The sequence below is a fragment of the Protopterus annectens genome, chromosome 9.part0, assembly GCF_019279795.1.
Source record: "Protopterus annectens isolate FY-2018-M chromosome 9.part0, PAN1.0, whole genome shotgun sequence".
Lineage (NCBI taxonomy): Eukaryota > Metazoa > Chordata > Ceratodontiformes > Protopteridae > Protopterus > Protopterus annectens.
This window is the reverse complement of record NC_056743.1, coordinates 421,495,399-421,514,448: the sequence shown is the minus strand read 5'-3', so window position 1 is coordinate 421,514,448 and position 19,050 is coordinate 421,495,399. Positions and strand designations below refer to the sequence as shown.

General features: G+C 41.1%; 1 protein-coding gene and 1 long non-coding RNA gene across 3 annotated transcripts in view; one reads left to right on the top strand and one right to left on the bottom strand.

Moving 5' to 3' along the window:
• The window catches only part of LOC122811248, a 1,815,945-nt gene that overhangs the window by 1,065,662 nt on the left and 731,233 nt on the right, over window positions 1-19,050 (bottom strand). The gene's annotated exons all lie outside the window — the stretch shown is intronic.
• Window positions 1-19,050, top strand: part of LOC122811247 (cGMP-dependent protein kinase 1-like) — a 4,027,247-nt gene that overhangs the window by 3,969,589 nt on the left and 38,608 nt on the right. The window contains exon 17 of the mRNA XM_044082966.1: window positions 1,518-1,584. Within this exon, the coding sequence (XP_043938901.1) occupies window positions 1,518-1,584 (67 nt within the window). The remainder of the gene's footprint in view (window positions 1-1,517; window positions 1,585-19,050) is intronic.

Sequence of the window (19,050 nt, the reverse complement as noted above, 5' to 3'; positions counted from 1 at the left end):
CAGACCAGACAGTGCAATGCAAATATTTGACAAGCTTTTCAGACAACAGAACTTTCATACTCTGAAAATAGTACAGTAATTATTTTCAAGTCATTCCTAGTAATGAAATGGAACTATAAAACTCCCCTGAAGGTCCTTAACTCTCACTTAAGCATCACTGAAAATGTTTAACACTGTGAACGTGGCAATGGTTTGTGCAGATTAAATTTCGGGCCTCCTACTTCACATTTGTGTATTGGGCTTTACAGTTTTTAAGCCTAGTATATTTCTAGTACTAGTATGTACTAGGCTTAAAATCCATAAAGAACTGAGTATTTTAAAGTTTTGTACGGTTTTGACTGCTAGTACTTCATGATTCTGTTGTTGCTTGCTTGGGAATATTCACTGGAATCACAAAGAACTCTTAATGTGAGACATTCATCTATCTTTGCATTTTTTATAGGTTTGTATCAGTTAGTCAAGTCACTGCTTTACCCACACTTCTATGCTAACTAGTGTTATCAGCTCTGAAAAGAGCAATTAGCCTGTAACACTGCATTACTTTTAGACTTGATAATACATGTATTAAAATCATCAGGCCCAGTGACTTATTTCATCTCTGAGATGCCACCAACTTGAAATATTTACTACTTTTTTTATTTATATTATAAGTAGGCTAGCATAGCTGTAGCTCTAGCACCATCTATTCCCTGATCTGGTGCCCCTTGGCTGTAGATTACTGAGCAAAAAATAAAAAAATTATGTTCTTCCCCACTTGGGATCCTCAAGTCAATAACAATTTGTTTTGCTTTTAAAATGCTTGCTGCAACTTACTATCCACACACTGAAATGCATTTCTGTACTGTACAGAAATGAATGCAGATACTGCACTACTGAAAGATCTGCATATCCTGATCGTACCTCTTGACATCTTGCCCCCCTTTGCCCCACCCTAGCTATATTTCTGAGGTTAGCCCTTTAGAGTAAAACTGATATTCAGAGGGATCTGAGGAGAAAAGTCTGAATGTGTATGTAGAGTTTACAATTAGAGCAGTAACAGAGAGAAACTATACATCCACATTTCATATAATTTGTAGACAAATACAATGTCAGCATTCAAATTTTCATATCATAAATCAGTCCTCATTTTCATTTTCACAAATCAAGTGTAAAACAATAGCAAATGTAACATTCTTATAACAATGGAATGTTTAGCTGCACATACATAAGAACTTTTTAAATTATTTTACTAGAGCTATAAACAAAGTTCACAGTCCTGATACAACCATAAGACAAAATTATGGAGTCAAGATGAGCTTCACTGTCATAAGGAGGGTACATTAATCAAAACAGTCAGTGCTGTGTGAGTATATAAAATACAAGGATTTTAATGTATGTGGAATATCAAACTATTGTGTAATATTATACTTTCATTATAACAATGCTGTTGTGTTTGCATATTTTCAGTAGTATACACATACTGTAATTCTGTACTGTAGCCTGGTGGATATTAATTGACAATTCTCTTTATATTTCAGGTGGTTTGAAGGATTTAATTGGCATGGATTAAGAAAAGGAACTTTGACACCACCTATCGCCCCACATGTATGTAGCTCTCCTTTAATGTATTTAAAACTGTTGTTATAGATTGGTGAATTATGAGGTCAACACACATGGAATTTTTTTTTTTGTACGTCTGTTTAAGGCGACTAGTACCTGTCAGGTTCTCTCAAGTGTCTGCAGTTGCTTCCCTAAGTTCTGGACTTCTCATTTCTGTAATATGACTACTTTACTTTTTTGAATTGTTAGATTAAAAAGGTTCTGATCATCCTTATATAAAGACGTATCATAGGTTCATAAGTGGGTACTAGTTTATGTGCCCAAGGGCATTTATAAGCCTAGCCAGACTGTGTCGGCTTTCGCCACCCCATTGATTAATTAACTGTTCCTCTGTCAAGCAGAGCCAATAAAGTGATCCCAGGGGTGTATTTTCTGTTACCCATCCACTCGTCAAGGTTTCTCTTCAAGAGTGCTAGTGAGGGGCTCTGCCTGATGTAATTTGGAATTTTGTTCCAAAGCATGGGGGAGTCTCTGTGATAGGAATCTATCCCTCCAGCATGTTCTTATTGTGGTGAGGTTTAGCTCACTAGAGCACGTGGCTCGCAGTGACTTGGATTTCTTTAGATGGAGCATGTCCATCAATTCTGAGTTGGACATGGCTTTGTAAGTCAGGCAGAGATCACCTCTGAGTAAGCGATATGCCACTGAGTACAGCCGGAGTTTTTTCAGTCGGGCTGCAAAGGACATATGTTTGAGACCAGTAATCCTCTTGGTGAGGTACTTTTGTGGTGTTTCCAGCTGTTGGAAGTGTCTTGTGAGGTACATCCCAAATGGGGCATTGTACTCTATGATGGGTCTAATGAGTGACGAGTAGAGGGGCACTATAACCTCTTTATTTCTAGATGCAAAACCTTTAGTAATTAGGTGGGTCACAGAAAGATTTCCTAACTACTTTGGCAATATGATTGTCAAAGGAGAGATTACTATCTGCCTGGGTCCCCAGATCTCTTATTACCTCTTCTGTATTAAGGGGGCTGCCATCTATGTGGTAATTCGTGGGTGTTTTTTTTTCCCTAAACAGGACGACTATGCATTTTTTGGCATTTAGCTTGAGGCCATGACTTTGACAGCAGGTGTCCGTCTCAGTAAGGTCCTTTTGGAGGATGTCCGTGTCAGACGGAGAGTCAATTATGGCTCCCAGTTTGCAGTCATCAGCGAACTTGGTTAGCCATAGTCCTCCTGTGTTTGCCTGTACTTCTGAGAAGTATATGCCGAACAGTAGGGGTCCCAGAATCGAGCCTTGCGGGACACCAATTGTGACTGGTTTAGAGTCGGACCTGGAGCCCACTATTCTTACCACGTGAGATCTGTCTGTAAGCCAGTTGGCAAACCATCTCGTGACGTAGAGGTTTATACTCAGACTGGTGAGTTTTTCTGTAATACCCGAGTGGGAATGATGTTGAAAGCCTTGGTGAGGTCAAGGTAGGCTGTGTGAACCACCTTTCCCTCGTCTATGGCCTTGGTGACTGTCTCGAAGAAGTCAACCAGGTTTAGTAGGCATGATCTGCCCTTAACAAAGCTGAACTGCGTCGGGTCAAGTGTTTGGAGGTTCCCAGTGTCTTTGTTAATGAGTTCCATGATGATGCGTTCCATAGCCTTGCAGACCAGGCTAGTCAGGCTTATGGGGCAATAGTTACCAGGGTCAGTTGTGGCCCCTCCTTTGTGGAGAAGAATAACCGCTGCTGTGCGCCATTCTATGGGCACGTAGCCTGTGGAGAGGCTGAGGTTGAACAGCGTGTTTAGGTGGGGGGTTACTTCGTTCTGGAGTTCCTGCAAGACGCAGCCTGGGATACCATCTGGTCAAATTGATGCTGTGTTTTTGGCTTTTGAAAGGGCTATTTTCACCTGTGTGTCTGCGATTTTTGGAACACTACACTTTTCCGGTATTGTTGTGGGCCCTTTTGGAGGTGAGAGGGGGGGTGAAGTTTGCACTGAATCTATCTGCCAGGATGTTGGCAATATCAGTAGGTTCAGTATATTTTGTGCTATTTTGCACTAGTTTAGTGCATATCTGCGAGTTGCCACTTGGATTCTTAACATAGCTAAAGAAGGCTTTGTGGTTATCTTGAATCATTGGCTATTTTTCTTTCGAAGTTAGCCTTGGATGATTTCATGAGGGACCTTGTTTCTTACTGACACTGATCAGGGATGTCTTTCCTTCTTGGGATTTGCTTTCTTTCTGAACTAGTTTCCTCCTCCTGTTGTATAGCCTGTTTATTGCAGGGGTCCACCAAACTGGTTTCCTTCTCTTAGAGGAGTGAGTCTTGGTTTTGCTAGGGATGGCACGATCCATGCATCCTTGTAGGTGCTCATAGAGTGCATTTGTAAAGGTTTCTGCATGTTGGGCAGCGTTATCCTTTAGCGTGGGGGCTGTGAAACTTATAACCTCTGTTTTAAGTAAGGTGAAGTTTGCTTTAGAAAAGTTTTTTACTGTGGCTTCCTTAGTTGGGGGTGGTGGTGGGGTGTGGACATCCAGAGTGATTAGTTTATGGTCTGATCTAACCAGTGACAGGTCACCCATGTTGGTGATGACCAGGTCCAATATGTTTTCACCTCTGGTAAGGTTATTTACCAGCTGATCCAGAGCATTTGAGTTGATGAATTCCAGGAAGTGCTGGGCCTGGGAATTTGTACTCGAGTAATTTTCCCAGTGAATGGTAGGGTAATTGAAATTGCTCAATATCAGGGTGTTTGGTAGGACCTTCATGTTTTCCAGTGTCTCCAGAAAGGTAGAGTGGTGGTCCTGGGTCATGGAGGGTGATCTGTAGCAGGCCACAATTTGCATTGCAGATTTGCCCAATGTTACTTGTACATTGATGATCTCAGAGGTATCATGCTGCGCCACTAACCTGGAGGTGTTGGTATCCTTGATGAATATGGATACACCCCCTCCTTTTGTGTTTCTGTCCATGTTCTGTGGCCGAAACATGTGGTATGAGTTGTAGCCTGGTAGTGATGGAGTGCTTTCTGGAGCCTTGAACCAGGTTTCAGTTACTGCACAGATGTCGACGTTCCCCATACTGAGGAGTGCTTCGAGCTGGTGCATTTTGAGATTTAAACTCCTGACGTTGAGTAGTATAACCCTCAGTTTTTTGTCAATTGTGTTGTTTATGGAGGTGGGTTTGACTTTTGAGCCTTGCCTAAAAAAGGCACTATGGGGGCAGCAAGAGCCTTGACCAGTATTCGAAAGCATGGGGTGACAGGTGCAAGCCATCTCTTGTGAAGCAATGCGGCTTGTCGAGCATACCAGGCTGACAGATACTGGAACCCTTTTGAGTGACACCAGAAGCTTAGCCAGTTGTTGAAATTGATCATTTTTTCTTTATACTGAGGTAGCATTCTTGGTGAGGGCAGGATGCTATTCAGGGTCAGGGTCATACTAGACTGGGCTACATGATCAGAGAGCTCTTCCCGGTCTCTTTTCATGTAGTCCAGGGAGGTACGTCTCAGGTCATTCACCCCAACATGAACAATGACAGAGTCTTATTTGTACTTGTTCTGGAGTGACCTGAGTGCTTGTGTTATGTGGTGGATTCTGGCTCCTCACAGGCAGCTAACAGTAACCTTCTGCTTGACCAGCCTAGTGAGTGGGACGTCAGTGTGCATGACTATAGAGTCACCTATTACTAGTGTGTTAGGTATGTTATTTCGCCTTAAGGGCTGTGATTGTGCGACACACTGATTTTGTGTTTTATGTGTTGTCTGGTTTGTGATGGGAAGTGCAGGTTGTTTGGGTGTCTGCTTTGGAGGTCTGTGATGCTTTTGCAGGTTTTTATTCAGAGCCTCCGAGTATGATTTTGTGTACCTATGTGTATTTTTTGCCAGTGCTGGTTTAGTAGGTCTGTGTGCAGCTGGAGTTGTGGTGCAATTGTTAACCTGCTCCTCTTGACTGTCTGTTCCAGTCTTGGGTGGAGACAGCTTATCTTCCAGTTTGGCTGTATAATTGCATCTCTCGCATATGTTAGTGTTTTGTGGTAGGAGGAGAGGGTTGTCTGTGTACATGAGGCAGTAGTAACATTGCCTCAGGATACCCAGATTCACCAGCTGGACTGGAGAGTGTACCTGAAGTTGCCCTTTGGTCATGATCATAATCACCAACACCCTTTTTCTCATTTTCTACATGGGGTCAGGGTATTGTGTAAACTATCTCCTTCTCTCTCTATTCAATGCCACTCTCCGCCGCCTTCAAAACTCATGCCAGACTGTCGCAGGTCTTCTCTCACACAAGCCATCAACCTCTTTGCTGGACTCTCTTGTCTTCTCTTTCCTTCTTCCTGTCTGTCCCAAATCTTCTTCACCAGATTGTCTTCTGCTTTTCTGCACAGGTGCCTGAACCATCATAATCTGATCTGATGTCAATTTTCATTCTATCCTCAACTTATGGGCTCGGATCTGATCCCTCAGATCCATCTCAGCCATTTCAAAAGCTTGTGGTAACCAGAAAACTCTTGAGTTACTCCCTTACCTGTAATGCACCAATCCCAATTACCTCAAATCCCATTTGCCACTTGAAAGCAAAAGACGTGGTGCCAGCTTCTCTCGAGCAGATGTGTTATTTTTCTCAAAAGGGATATTATTTCATTCCTACTTTTATATCTAAATATCTACATTTCTAAATCCTTCTAAATCTTTGTTTTCACATATCATTAAGCTCCCTTTTCCCGTTTTTGTACAGTTGTACTCTTCCATATACTATCATTAGTATACTTTCCTAGACATTTCTGTAGTTCTCTAATACCATTGTTGGTATTCCTGCCTTTCATCTATCCCTTTAAAAAAATCTGTTATTTAAAATTTTTTTTTGGCAAACTGTGCGTTGCCTACATTTTTTCTTTATTATGGTGGACAAAGACAAAAGCCCGGCTGGGTTTAAAAAATGTGAGAAATGTGGACACAAAATTCCTTTTTCTGAATCCCACACACTTTGTATGTATTGTTTGGGTCTACTCCACCTACAGGAAAATTGTGCAATATATCATGCTTTCAACCCTAGAGCTCTGGTTCAACATAAAAACAAATTGATTCCCAAGGGATTACTTCCTTCTTCCTTTAGTGAGGCATTATTTGGAGCTTCCCTCTCCCCAAGTACATCTTCAGAAAAATCTAAGAAAAGACTTTCTTCGGATCCGTCAACTCCCTCAGATCCTAAACAAAAGAAGATTAAGTCCTTTGATCCAACCTCAACCTTGGATCCAAAATTAAAGAAGAAAGATTCTCAGATCCAACTACATTATCGGATCCAGAACCTAAAATGACCAATGTTACATCAGATTGAGTGCTTCAGATCCAACTCAGAAAACATCAGATTCCACACCTGACATTCCTTGACTTCTGAGAACCAGATATTCTCCTTCAGTGGCCTCAGTCCCTTCTAGGGTCCCTAACCATTTATTTTGAGTACCCAAAGTCACTGTCACTAGTTTCCACTCGTTCTTCCAGGAGCCTTACTGAAGAAAACATGGAGAGGTTAGTGAGAAAGATTCTCTTGTGCAGAGCATGTAAAGTGCCCTTTCGGCTCCTACACCTCTGGGTCAGGAGATCTGACTTTCCACTGCACCCACTATGCATGTTCATCCTCCAACCACCCTCTCAATCTTGGAGTTTCCAGATCCAAATCTTTCGGCCTCATCTGCATTGGATCCGAGAATTGCTTTATCCTCAGATCCAAAGCTTGCTCTGAGCGTTTCGGTTTCTTCAGATCTGGAGAGCTGTAGGAGCCAAGGTAACCCTCTCAGCACCAGGGTATCTCAGTCAACTACAGAGTTTTCGGAGCCATCTCTACACCTTGGAGCTTTGGCACAGGTTAGGTCTGGCTCTGACTTCAGCCTTGGGGGAGTTTTCCTCAGAACAGGAAGGGACTAAAGTCTGAAGGCTAGTCCTTGCGGATCTGGGGTCATCGTCTTCTCTAGAAGGGTCTGTCTTTGAGGTCAAGGAGAGAGCCTTGTCAGTTTCCACGACAAAGACTGTTCTCTTCCCCTCGAATCCTCAGCCTGGAAGCTTGTCATCTCTTTGTTTAGAATCTCATCTATCCTCTCCACAGGGACAGCTAGTATCAAAACCCCAGGCTTTCCAGAAGGGTGTTCCCACCTCTTCTGATACCTCCCTAGAGCATCCCACTGAGGAGGTCCCTAAGAACAGAAAGTGCAAGAGGATGCACTTGGATGCCCCCGAAAAGTCAGTTACAGAAGATAAGGACTTTGATGAAAGTGAAGGGTCCCCATGTTCACCTCCTGAAAATGTCCAGTTTGGAGACCTCCATGTATTCCTGGAGCCATTTGGTACTGGCCCGTCTACCTCCTGGGTGACTCTGCCCACAGATGACCTTATAGATTTGGTGTCTTAGCAGGCATGGAAGGACCTGGACAGCACTGAGCCAATCCCTTGGAGCCCAGATAGGATTTTGACGGCACCAGAAGATAGACAATTTTGGACTAAAGGTGTGCCTGTTGATGCTGTGGTTGTGGTGGTGGCCAAGAAGGAACTATCCAAAGAGAGTTCCACTGTCCATCCATGGAACAAGGAGTCTTGAATGATGGACAGCTTTGGGAAGCATGTCAATGCTTCAATGACCTTCCAATTGAGGTCTCTGTGTTATTGGTGCATTTCAGCAGGTTAGAGAGACCTGATTAAGGAACTCTGCTACTCTTTCAGGTGCCATTTCTCATTAGGTACAGGCTTCTGTCACTTGTCAAACAGCCATTGCAAGTCCAAACAAAGTGTAATGGAACCACAAAAGGAAGGCACAGTCTTCAAGCAAGAAAGTTTATTTCTTTTCAGATACTCTAGAGCCTCAGCTGTTAAGTCTTCAAGGAGAACAAATACAATGCAACTTCCATCACCCCACATATACTCAGTCAGTCAATTAAACAATTAAATCATATACTTCCAATTAAGTTCTTTAAGGCCTTTATGTATTTTAGGTAAACAGTAAAAAAACTGCTAATTCACAACCCTATGGAAAAAATTTCCTTTCAATGTCATTTTGAGAAAAATAGCCTAGTCTATAACTTTTATGAAGTAATGCCTCATAGGCAAAAATAGCTTGCTTATACATCCTAACAAACTTTATACACTTTTGTATCATTCAATAGATCATAACACATTTTCACATACTGGTTACAATTCAAAATGACCACCTTACTGCCTTTCTTTGCCGGTTTTACTACTAGTTGAGTATTGCCACCCAAACATTTTAAGGCCTGTCATTGTTCAATTGATAAGTTAAAATTAATGTTCATATTGCCTTTCCAACAATTATATAAACGTTCAATAGAAAAATTACATACTGCAGAAAATTCTTGAATAGTTTGATTATGAAAAGGGGGTACAAATCGGCTTTCGCTTAAAATACTGTAAGTATTCAATAAACAAGAATAATTCACTAAAACCTCCCCACCCCGAAACATTTCAGAATTACAAGAATAAAAACCATCATCAGAGCTTTCAGTGCACAAATCCTCTGCCAGCTCATTTTTATGAAAAAAAACATATTAAATGGAATTTTCTAATTAACCGAAACACTTCACTTTTTAAGTTATGCAAGAGAGGCAGGACCGTTGGAACATATTAAGATTTACAACATTAAAATCAGTAACATAAAAAACATTATTGCCATCTACTTTTTTCTCTTGCTGTTTGTCCTTCATCATATTGTTGCTGTCCATAATTGGTTCTGCTTCTTTCTTTCATTCTAAAAGCTCCCCGTCCTGTTGCTGAAATTACAAAATCTCTCCTGGTAAACCATAGGGTCTTGTGCTGGAGTCAAAGTGGCGTATTCACTTTCCACTTCTGTAGACCCCAGATCTTCCGAAGAAGCAAACAAAACTGTTAATGGTTTCTTCCTGGTTCCGTTGTTACTGTCTGACCGCTTATACGCTTTAAATTTCCTGAGGAACGCCTTCCCATTTCTGCCATCTCTCAAGTCCCTCTGGAGCTTTCCCTTCTTTTTATCCAAGTCTTTTTTGTATGACTTAAGTTTATCATTGATTTCAGACAGCACATAGTCCAATAGTCTATCCTTGCTGTAGCCAGTCTATCAGATAAATCAGAACAGAGTGAATGTCATCTTTTAATTTCCGTTGTTTGCAGGTATCTCGCTCTGTTATTCTATGGACCCATTCTGAGGCACATGTATGGGCTGCAGCAACCCCTCTCTCCCTAAATACCTGATCTTCTTCCACTTCCATGTCAAAGGGGGTACTAGGGCTTTTGAAGGCACGAAGCCCTCTTGGTGTAATATTCAGTTCTAAGTACCTGTTGAGACTCAGGATGTTAAAGTGAGTATTAGTCTCATCAAAAATCAATTGTTCCAATTCTTTTACACATTTCTTGTACCTCATTAGTCAAATTACCTGCTGTGTTAGCCTCAACAGATAGGAAAGGATTCTCCATGCGACGATTTCTCTCATCCATAGGTTTGTCTCAAAGCTTTTCCACGGCAGGTGTTCTGTCCTCTATATGAACTACATATTTGCTCCATAGAACATTGGGTAGAATCTGCAGTTTCTTCCCTAAAAATCCTGGGCACATTAATTGAAGGATCTGTAGCCATCCCAAGGAAAAAAACAAACCGCCACTGAAAGTCCAAATGAAATGTGATGGAACCACAAAAGGAAGGCACAGTCTTCTAACAAAAAAGTTTATTCTCTTTTCACACACTCTAGTGCCTCAGCTGTTAAGCCTTCAAGGAGTACAAATACAATGCAACTTCCCTCACCCCAGATATACTCAGTCAGTTAATTAATTAAACCATATACTTCCAATTAAGTTCTGTGTTTAAACCCTTGGGAACCAAGGTATCAAATTTCAAAGTAAAAAGTGCTTCTTTATACAACATTTTTCTTTTACTGCTACAAGGTCTAAAAAAATAGACCCCCACTTGTTCTAAAACACAACTTTGTAACAGTTTAAAATTACTTGCATGAAATTCTTTAAAATGCATAGCTAAAGGACTATCATAGTTAACTTTTTTAATGTCCCTTATATGTTCTTGAAATGCACTTTAAACTTTCGTTTACTTTCACCTACATAAAACTTGATCTGAATTAGTTTACTTAATTTGGTCTTCAACCTGTGGGATACTGGATCCGTACTGAATCCGAGTCAGCAATCTCATTAGCATCTTCTCCGAGCTCCAAGCTCCCCCCCTTACCCATAATACACCTCCACTACCTTCCAACACCCAGATCTCATTTGCTGCGACTAGCTGAAGCATCGTGATCTCCAGAGATCCGAGTAGTAAGTGGATTGAAAGCTTTTAGAAAGTCTCCTTTCTCTCTAACTTTTAGGATAATGATTAGTATAGGTTCCCCTTCTTCCTTTGCTTGGTGCGTCGAGTAATTAAACTTTACTGTTGTTTAGCTTAGTTGGTTAGTGTACTTGCTTCCCCTCCCCCATCAGTGTGTTCTGTGTGTGTGGTGAGTGGTTTTCAGTGGGAAAACTAATATCTTTTGTATTACTTGTTTTTCCTCTTGGTCTGAATGGCTTTTAAGCCTCTGTTTAAAAGGTGCACTGAATGTGGCCATAAGTTGTCCCCAGCAGATGGCCACACTCTGTGTAATGTGCTTGGGCATTGCCCATCTAAGTACAGACTGCTCTATATGCGCAAGTTTTAATCCATGTGCAATCAAGGACAGGAAGGCTAAGTTGGCCCTGAAAGGCCTTCTTCCCACGTCTGAGGCGGTTGCCACATCCTCGGCTTCGGTCACAGTGGCTGCTGTGGCCTCCTCTCCTTCCTCTCTTGCCTTTGCTTCTCCTCCCTCCTATGCTGAAACTCAACCTCCCATTTCAAAGCCTGTGGAAGTGGAGTGGAAAAGGGACTGAGAGAAGGAGAGAGAGCCAGAATCCAGGCCTGAAAAATGTAAGAGGTCTCTGGACCTCCCTTCACCTGCTAAGAGACATAGGATCAGTCACTCCCCTCAGCTCCGATCACCGGGATTTTCCCCGGAGCTGGAGGAGAGATGGTCTACATCTAAGGCCTCGGTTCCATGACCAGCAAGGTCAGAGTCCATGGCCTCATTGAGGTCCACGCAGTCCTTATTGGAAGTCGACATGGATAAAATGATGAGTAGGTTTTATTCGTACTCAGATCCAGATGGAGGTCTTGCCAGCCCCCTCTCCCTCCCTTTTTTATATCGATTTCTCCTCCTCTGATTTGTCCACCGGTTTCGGAGTACTCAGATCCAAGGATGACTTTAGTCGGGGGGGTTGGCACCGACGGTACCTGCTTCCTCGACACCTACAGCTGCCTGGAGTGTATCGGATACAAGGATGGCTTTAGTCGGAGCCAGAGCTTGGGTGTCGGATCCGAGGGAGCGGAAGTTTTTTCATCGGCTCCGGCTTTGTCGGGCCAAGTTCCCTCCCTCGGAGCTCCGTCCACTTCGGGCCTGGCTTCGATTCTCTCTTCGGACCCGGGGAGACCGGCTTCCTTATTGGTTCCCCAGGAGATTTGTTCTCCCTCAGCATTTGACATGGTAGAAAGGGTTCTCTCCGCTGGATCGAGACCCCTGACTATCCCCTCGGACTCCGCCCCAACCCCTTTGGCTCTTTCTATGAATCCCATCATTTTACCAGAGGGACAGCCCATGTTCGAGGAGCCCCAGACGGTTCCCCCTGAGGAACAAGTGGCTTGTGAGTTCCCCCCGGAGAGCCCCACGGAGATGTGCCTCACAAGCATACATGTAAAAGGAGGCACTTGGACTCCCGAGTCCTTCACCGAGGATACGGATTTGGATGATGGGAAAGGTTTCCCCAGGTCACCTCCCAAGGATGTCTCCTTTGGAGACATCATGGAAATTCTCCTCCAACGGGGAGGTTGGCCCACCCCCAAAACGTCTTCTGACGAGTCCGTGTTCTGGGAGGCTTCCGGCATGGGCCCATCTAATTCCTGGGTGTCCCCTCCCACAGATCCTTTGGTGGACCTGGTCACCTCGCAAGCCTGGAAGGAGCCGGACACCATGGAACCAATCCCCAAAAGGCTTGACAAGATCTTGAGTCCACCTCTGGATAGGCCAGCATGTAACAAGGGCTTCCCCGTAGATGCTATGGTGGTAGTAGCAGCCACTAAGAAGGAACTAGCCCAGAGTTCCTTGGTTCATTCTCCTGACCGAGAGTCATGGATGATGGACCGTTTAGGGAAGCAGGTTTATGCTTCAGCTACCTTTTCTATTAGGGCGCTGAACTACCTGGCCCACGTCACGAGACTCGCGACCTGGTCAAGGAGCTGGCAGAGTCTCCCCCTAAGTCGCAGGAAGACAGGGACTCGTTCTCCACGAGGATGGCCAATTGTGGTAGCGGCCTTGCTGTGATCTTCTTCCTTCTCCCCTAAACAGTAAATGCAGCAGCTACGTTGCCCTGATCAGGGCAACAGGGGCAATCACCGAGGGATGCTCTACTTCACGATTGCCCCCCCCCCCCGCCATGGTCTGCTTTATGCCTATCCACCAATTCCACTAATTTCCAAATTTCTGCAGAAAGCTGCCATGTTGAAGAGCAAAGTTATCCTTATTGCACCTTTTTGGCCTGGACAGATTTGGTTCCCCTTTCTTTGGCTTCACTTACTATACCCACTGTGGACTCTGGATCTGACTCCAGACCTCCTGTCTCACCAGACAGGCATGACTCATCTAGATATATTGAACCTTAGAAAAGAATTACTTCACAGTACCTCCAAAAAAAGCCTGGAATACACCAATAAGTGCCAACGACTGCCAATAATAATCCTCAGTTTATTATCATAAGATACAAACACGAACACGGACTAAAACGACAAGCAGACTTGCAAACAAACCAATGAACAATTGTAGCATACGAAGTTAGAGTTAAGCGCTTTCAACCATTACTGGTCTTCATCAGAACTACTACTTTCATGTTTATCTGCTACTTAAATAACCTTTGTGGCGCCAAAACTGCTCATTACTTTTTAAAGTCGTACTAACACATATAAAACAAGTATATTAATAAATACCTGAATAACTACAAGAGAGTCTCCTAACCATAATATTCTCAATACATGAAATAACTACACATTAAAAATATAATACAATACCTTAATTAAATACAATAATTAAATACAATCGTATTGATACGTAAACATATTATGTAACCAATGTACTGTGCAAACATCAACAAACCTATAAATATTTATAAATATGTTGTATAAAAATGTTTTTTAAATATATAAATTTATGATGGCAAAATATGTATATTTATGTACAGATTAATTTATTATTATAACAATTGCAAATTATTAATTTGAAATTTCTTTGAAGAATTTTTAATTTTTATTGAAAATTATTTAGATGAAGTATCTAACCAAATACTTTGTAATATATGATAATTAAATAAATAAGTAAGTAACTAGATATTTAAATAATAATAATAATAGTAATAGTAATGGTAATAATAACTATAACAGCAATAAGGACAACAAGGAAGGGCATGGGTTATTAAATGTTCATACTACAATCAACTAATCCAGTTTAAAAAAAATTTATGACAAAAATTTTTTTTTTAAATTTTTTTTAAAAAACAGTTAAAAACTTTATTACTTTACATTCAATGTGAAAAAATTTTTTATTATTATAAATTCATTTATAAGTGCGCTTGTAAGTAAATTGCGTAAGCATTAATAAATAATGAATAAATAAATATATGTCTTTAATACTTTTTGTATATCTCACTTTATATTAATAACAATGATTTAGTTGATATAAATTCATTTAATCCGGGAAAAGTGGAGGCATCTAAATATATCTGCCACCATGTTTCTTTGTATGCAAGTAAACTTTTAATATCACCACCTCTAGGATCCATTTCAATGGTGTCAAGAATACTAAACATGAAATTATGATCAACACCTTCATTCTCTACATGTCTAGATACAGCATTAGTTTTATCCTTGGTCTTAATACTATATATGTGGTCATATATACATCTTTTAAGACATCTTTCTGTCTTTCCAACGTAAAAACCTGAGTATTTTCCACATTTAGCTAAATATAATACATTTTTTATATTACAGTTACCATATCTACATTTTATATTGGATTTTAAACCATTCTGTAATTTTATTTTATTTTCCAAGGACATGTATCTGCATTAATTGCAGAATTCACATTTACTACTTCTTGTATTATTACTCAAAAAAAATGTATTTTTCTCCTCTATGTGTCTATGTTCCATAAGATATTTCATATTTTTACCCATTTTATAAATGAAATTGGGTTTAGATCCCAATAATTTTACCACACTTGTGTCACTACTAATCAAATACCAAAATTTATAAATAATTCTTTTGATCTGATCTACACCTAAGTTATATTGTAGTATAAACATTTTATGATAGCTATTATTCGATATGTTTGTAAGGGACTTTGTCACCATTTTGAGAAAATATGTCACAAACACCCAAAAGTGGTCTATATTTAATATTCCATTGGTTTGTAACATATGTTATTGTTGCGTCCAACATTTCTTCAGGATATCCTCTTTGAATAAATAAACTTTTAATAAACTGTAATTCTTTTTTCATATCCTCGAAGTTGGATACCATGCGTGCTGCACGAACGCATTACCCCTTAAAAACATTTTGTTTAACTTTATGTGGGTGACAACTGTTATATGCTAAGTAACTATTGGAGAATGTGATTTTCCTATGGATAGTAGAATAAACGTTACCATCATTATAATAGATATGGGTATCCAAATACGGTAATCCATATTTCCCCTGAGTATGAGTAAATTTCAAATATTCACTACTTGTGTTAAGAAATCCTATAAATTGTTGCAACATTTCTTGCTCACCTTCCCATAGGATGTAAATATCGTCAAGAAACCTTGAATAATATCTTACATAAGTGAAATATTGACTGGGAAACAATATGGTGTCCTCCCAATTTAGCACATCGAGGTTTGCATATATGGGGGCACAAGCTGTCCCCATAGCTACCCCCCTCGTTTGCTTAAAATATTCTCCTTCGAAATATATAAAGTTATTATCTAAAACAATAGACATCATTTCCACCAATAGACATATTTCGTCCCAGTCAAAATTAGTGTGTTTAACTATACTATTTTTAAATGCCTCTAAGCCTTCCTGCTTTGGGATACATGGGAATAAATCAATAACATCCACTGTAACTGTGGTTATACAAGTAGTGAAATTGTTACTATTTTTTACTATATCTATTGGAAAATTAGCTAAAAAAAAACAGGAATCCTTAACCATGTGTTTAATGGTCAAATACATACTTTTTAACTGAATGTCTATATACTTACCAATAAAAAATGTTTTAGAATAACTACCCACGACTATTGGTCTAAAAGGAGAGTCTATAGTATTTTTATGTATCTTGGGTATTCCTATAAGTGAAGCTACTTTAGGAAATTTAACCTTTATAAATTTATAAATTTCATCAGTGATACGACCAGCTAATAAATATTCCTCTATATATGAATCAATACGTTGATAAGCTATATGTAATTCATTAAGGGAGATCGTCTCATAATTACCTGACAGATACAAGATATCATATATTTTCTTAATATATTGTATGTTATCATAAAGTACTATCCCTCCCCCCTTGTCTGGTTTCATTATTGCATTATTGCATTGTGTCTTTGTGGACTTAGAGAAAACATATGACAGGGTGCCTAGAGAGGAGTTGTGGTATTGTATGAGGAAGTTGGGAGTGGCCGAGAAGTATGTAAGAGTGGTACAGGATATGTACAAGGGTAGTGTGACATTGGTGAGGACTGTGGTAGGAGTGACAGATACATTTAAGGTGGAGGTGGGATTACATCAAGGATCAGCTCTGAGCCCTTTTTTATTTGCAGTGGTGATGGACAGGTTGACAGATGAGATTAGACAGGAGGCCCCATGGACTATGATGTTTGCAGATGACATTATGATATGCAGTGAGAGTAGGGACCAGGTTGGGAAGACCCTGGAGAGGTGGAGATATGCTTTAGAGAGGAGAGGAATGAAGGTCAGCAGGGCTAAAACAGAATATATGTGTGTAAATGAGAGAGAGGGTAGAGGAATGGTGAGGATGCAGGGAGTAGAGTTGGTAATGGTGGATGAGTTTAAGTACTTGGGATCAACAGTTCAGAGTAATGGTGAGTGTGGAAGAGAGGTGAAGAAGAGAGTACAGGCAGGGTGGAATGGGTGGAGAAGAGTGTCAGGAGTGATTTGTGACAGACAGGTACCAGTAAGAGTGAAAGGGAAGGTCTACAAGAGGGTAGTGAGACCAGCTATGTTATATGGGTTGGAGACAGTACCATTGTCGAAAAGGCAGGAGTCAGAGCTGGATGTGGCAGAGTTAAAGATGTTAAGATTTGCACTGGGTGTGACTAGGATGGACAGGATTAGGAATCAGTATATTAGAGGATCAGCTCAGGTTGGACAGTTTGGAGACAAAGCAAGAGAGGCGAGATTGCGTTGGTTTGGACATGTGCTGAGGAGGGATGATGGGTATATTGGGAAAAGGATGCTAAGGATGGAGCTGCCAGGTAAGAGGAAAAGAGGAAGGCCTAAGATGAGGTTTATGGATGTGGTGAGAGAGGACATGCAGGTGGTTGGTGTAAAAGAGCATGATGCAGAGGACAGGAAGAAATGGAAACAGATGATCCGCTGCGGCGACCCCTAACGGGAACAGCCGAAAGATGATGATGAACCAAACTAAAAGGTATGCTGCTTGTTGATGTAGAATAAGACATGCCCACCTTTAGTCCCCTTCTGTGCAGTTACTGGTCTAAATGTGTGGAAGGCACTGGAGCCTTGCACTACCAGGGTACTCTCTGTGGCTTTAAACCATGTCTTGGTAACTACACAGATCTTTGGATTTTCCAAAGTGAGGAAAACTTGGAGGGAAAGCAGCTTCTTGTTTAGACCTTTGATGTTGAGCAGTAATACCTTTCAATTTCCTTGGGCAGGTTTTGCTATTTTGGAAGGTTTGTAAATTTGGGATTGCCTAAACAAAGCACTATAGGGGAGCAGTGGCTTAGACAATATTTGAAAGCCTAGAGGGTACATGTGCAGACCATACTTGGCAAAGCAATGTGGTTTGTTAACCATGTCCTCCCATGCTAACAAATACTGTATTCTCCTAGAATGTCACCAAAAACTAAGCGAATTGTTAGTCAACACCTGTTCATATTGTGGCATCATCCTTGGTGAAGATAGAATACTGCTCAGTGCTAAGCACATTCCAATCTATGATACACAGTCTAACCGCGCTATAATTTCTATCATCAAATCTACAGAAGACCGTGTCAGGTCATTTACACATAGACTATAACTGAATCATGCTGGTATCTGTGGTGCAGTGACTTGACTGCATGCATAACTTGGCAGATTCTGGCCCCTGATAGGCAACTGACTTATTTTGTCTATTTGCCTGGGGAGTGGGACATCGGTATGATGTACAGCGGGGTTCCCCTGTGACTAGAGTCCTGGGTAGTTTATTGGCTTGCTTTATGCACTTGGTAGTTGGGGCTCCACTGGGTGTGGCTTTATGTGCAGTGTTTGGTGGTGTTTCTGTTGAATCCTTTTGGGTTTGCTGAGAATAATTTTTGCAGGTGGAATGTCTGGGAGGTCTTTTGTGTTTGGAAAGATTGCATTTAAATGCCTTAGCCTAAGTAGGTCTGTGTGTAGGATGTGTACTATGTTTGGTGAGTGTAGCATATGTGTGTTTCTGACAACCATATGAGTGTTTGTATGCAAGAGTTTTGGATCTAATGTTATCCATGTCATTATTCATCACCATAGACTCTTGGATCTGCCATCGGATCCGAGCAGGCAACATTCGCACAGACAGATCCAAGGCTCAAGCTTCTCCCTCTCCTATAATACCCTGCTGCCTCTAACCCTCAGACCTCTTTTGTCACCGTTTAGTTTGGACGTGATCCTGCCTCATAGCTCTACATAAGTAGTTGCTTTAAAAATGTTTGCTGTTTAAGCTTAGATAGTTTAGTGGGTGTACTTGTTTTAATAATTAGTTAGCTTATGGTCTTGTTACCTCCCCACCCTTAGGTTTTAGGTAGTTACATTATTACTCTCTGATGTGGTGTTCTGACGCCTTTTTGTTGTTTAGCTGTTGGGCTCTGTTACTTTTTTTTCTGTAGTGGTAATGCCTTATTGTCTTTCCCTATGTCTGAGAAGCCATCCGGTTTTAAAAAGTGCTCCTGCTGCAATTGGAAGATGTCCAATTCCGACTTGCATGAGGAGTGCTTGTACTGTTTAGGCGCACCGCAGCTGGAGGCTGAATGTGACATTTGTACAACATTTAACCCTAGGGTCTTGGCGGAGCACCAGAATAAGCTCCTCCTAAAAGGCTTAGCTCAGGGGATACCCTTTGTTTCCCCTTCAAAGGCTTCCTTTATGGATCCTAAGAGGACCCCTTCTTCCAAGAAACTGTGGCTGTCGGATCCTAGGTCCCTGGATCTGAGGTC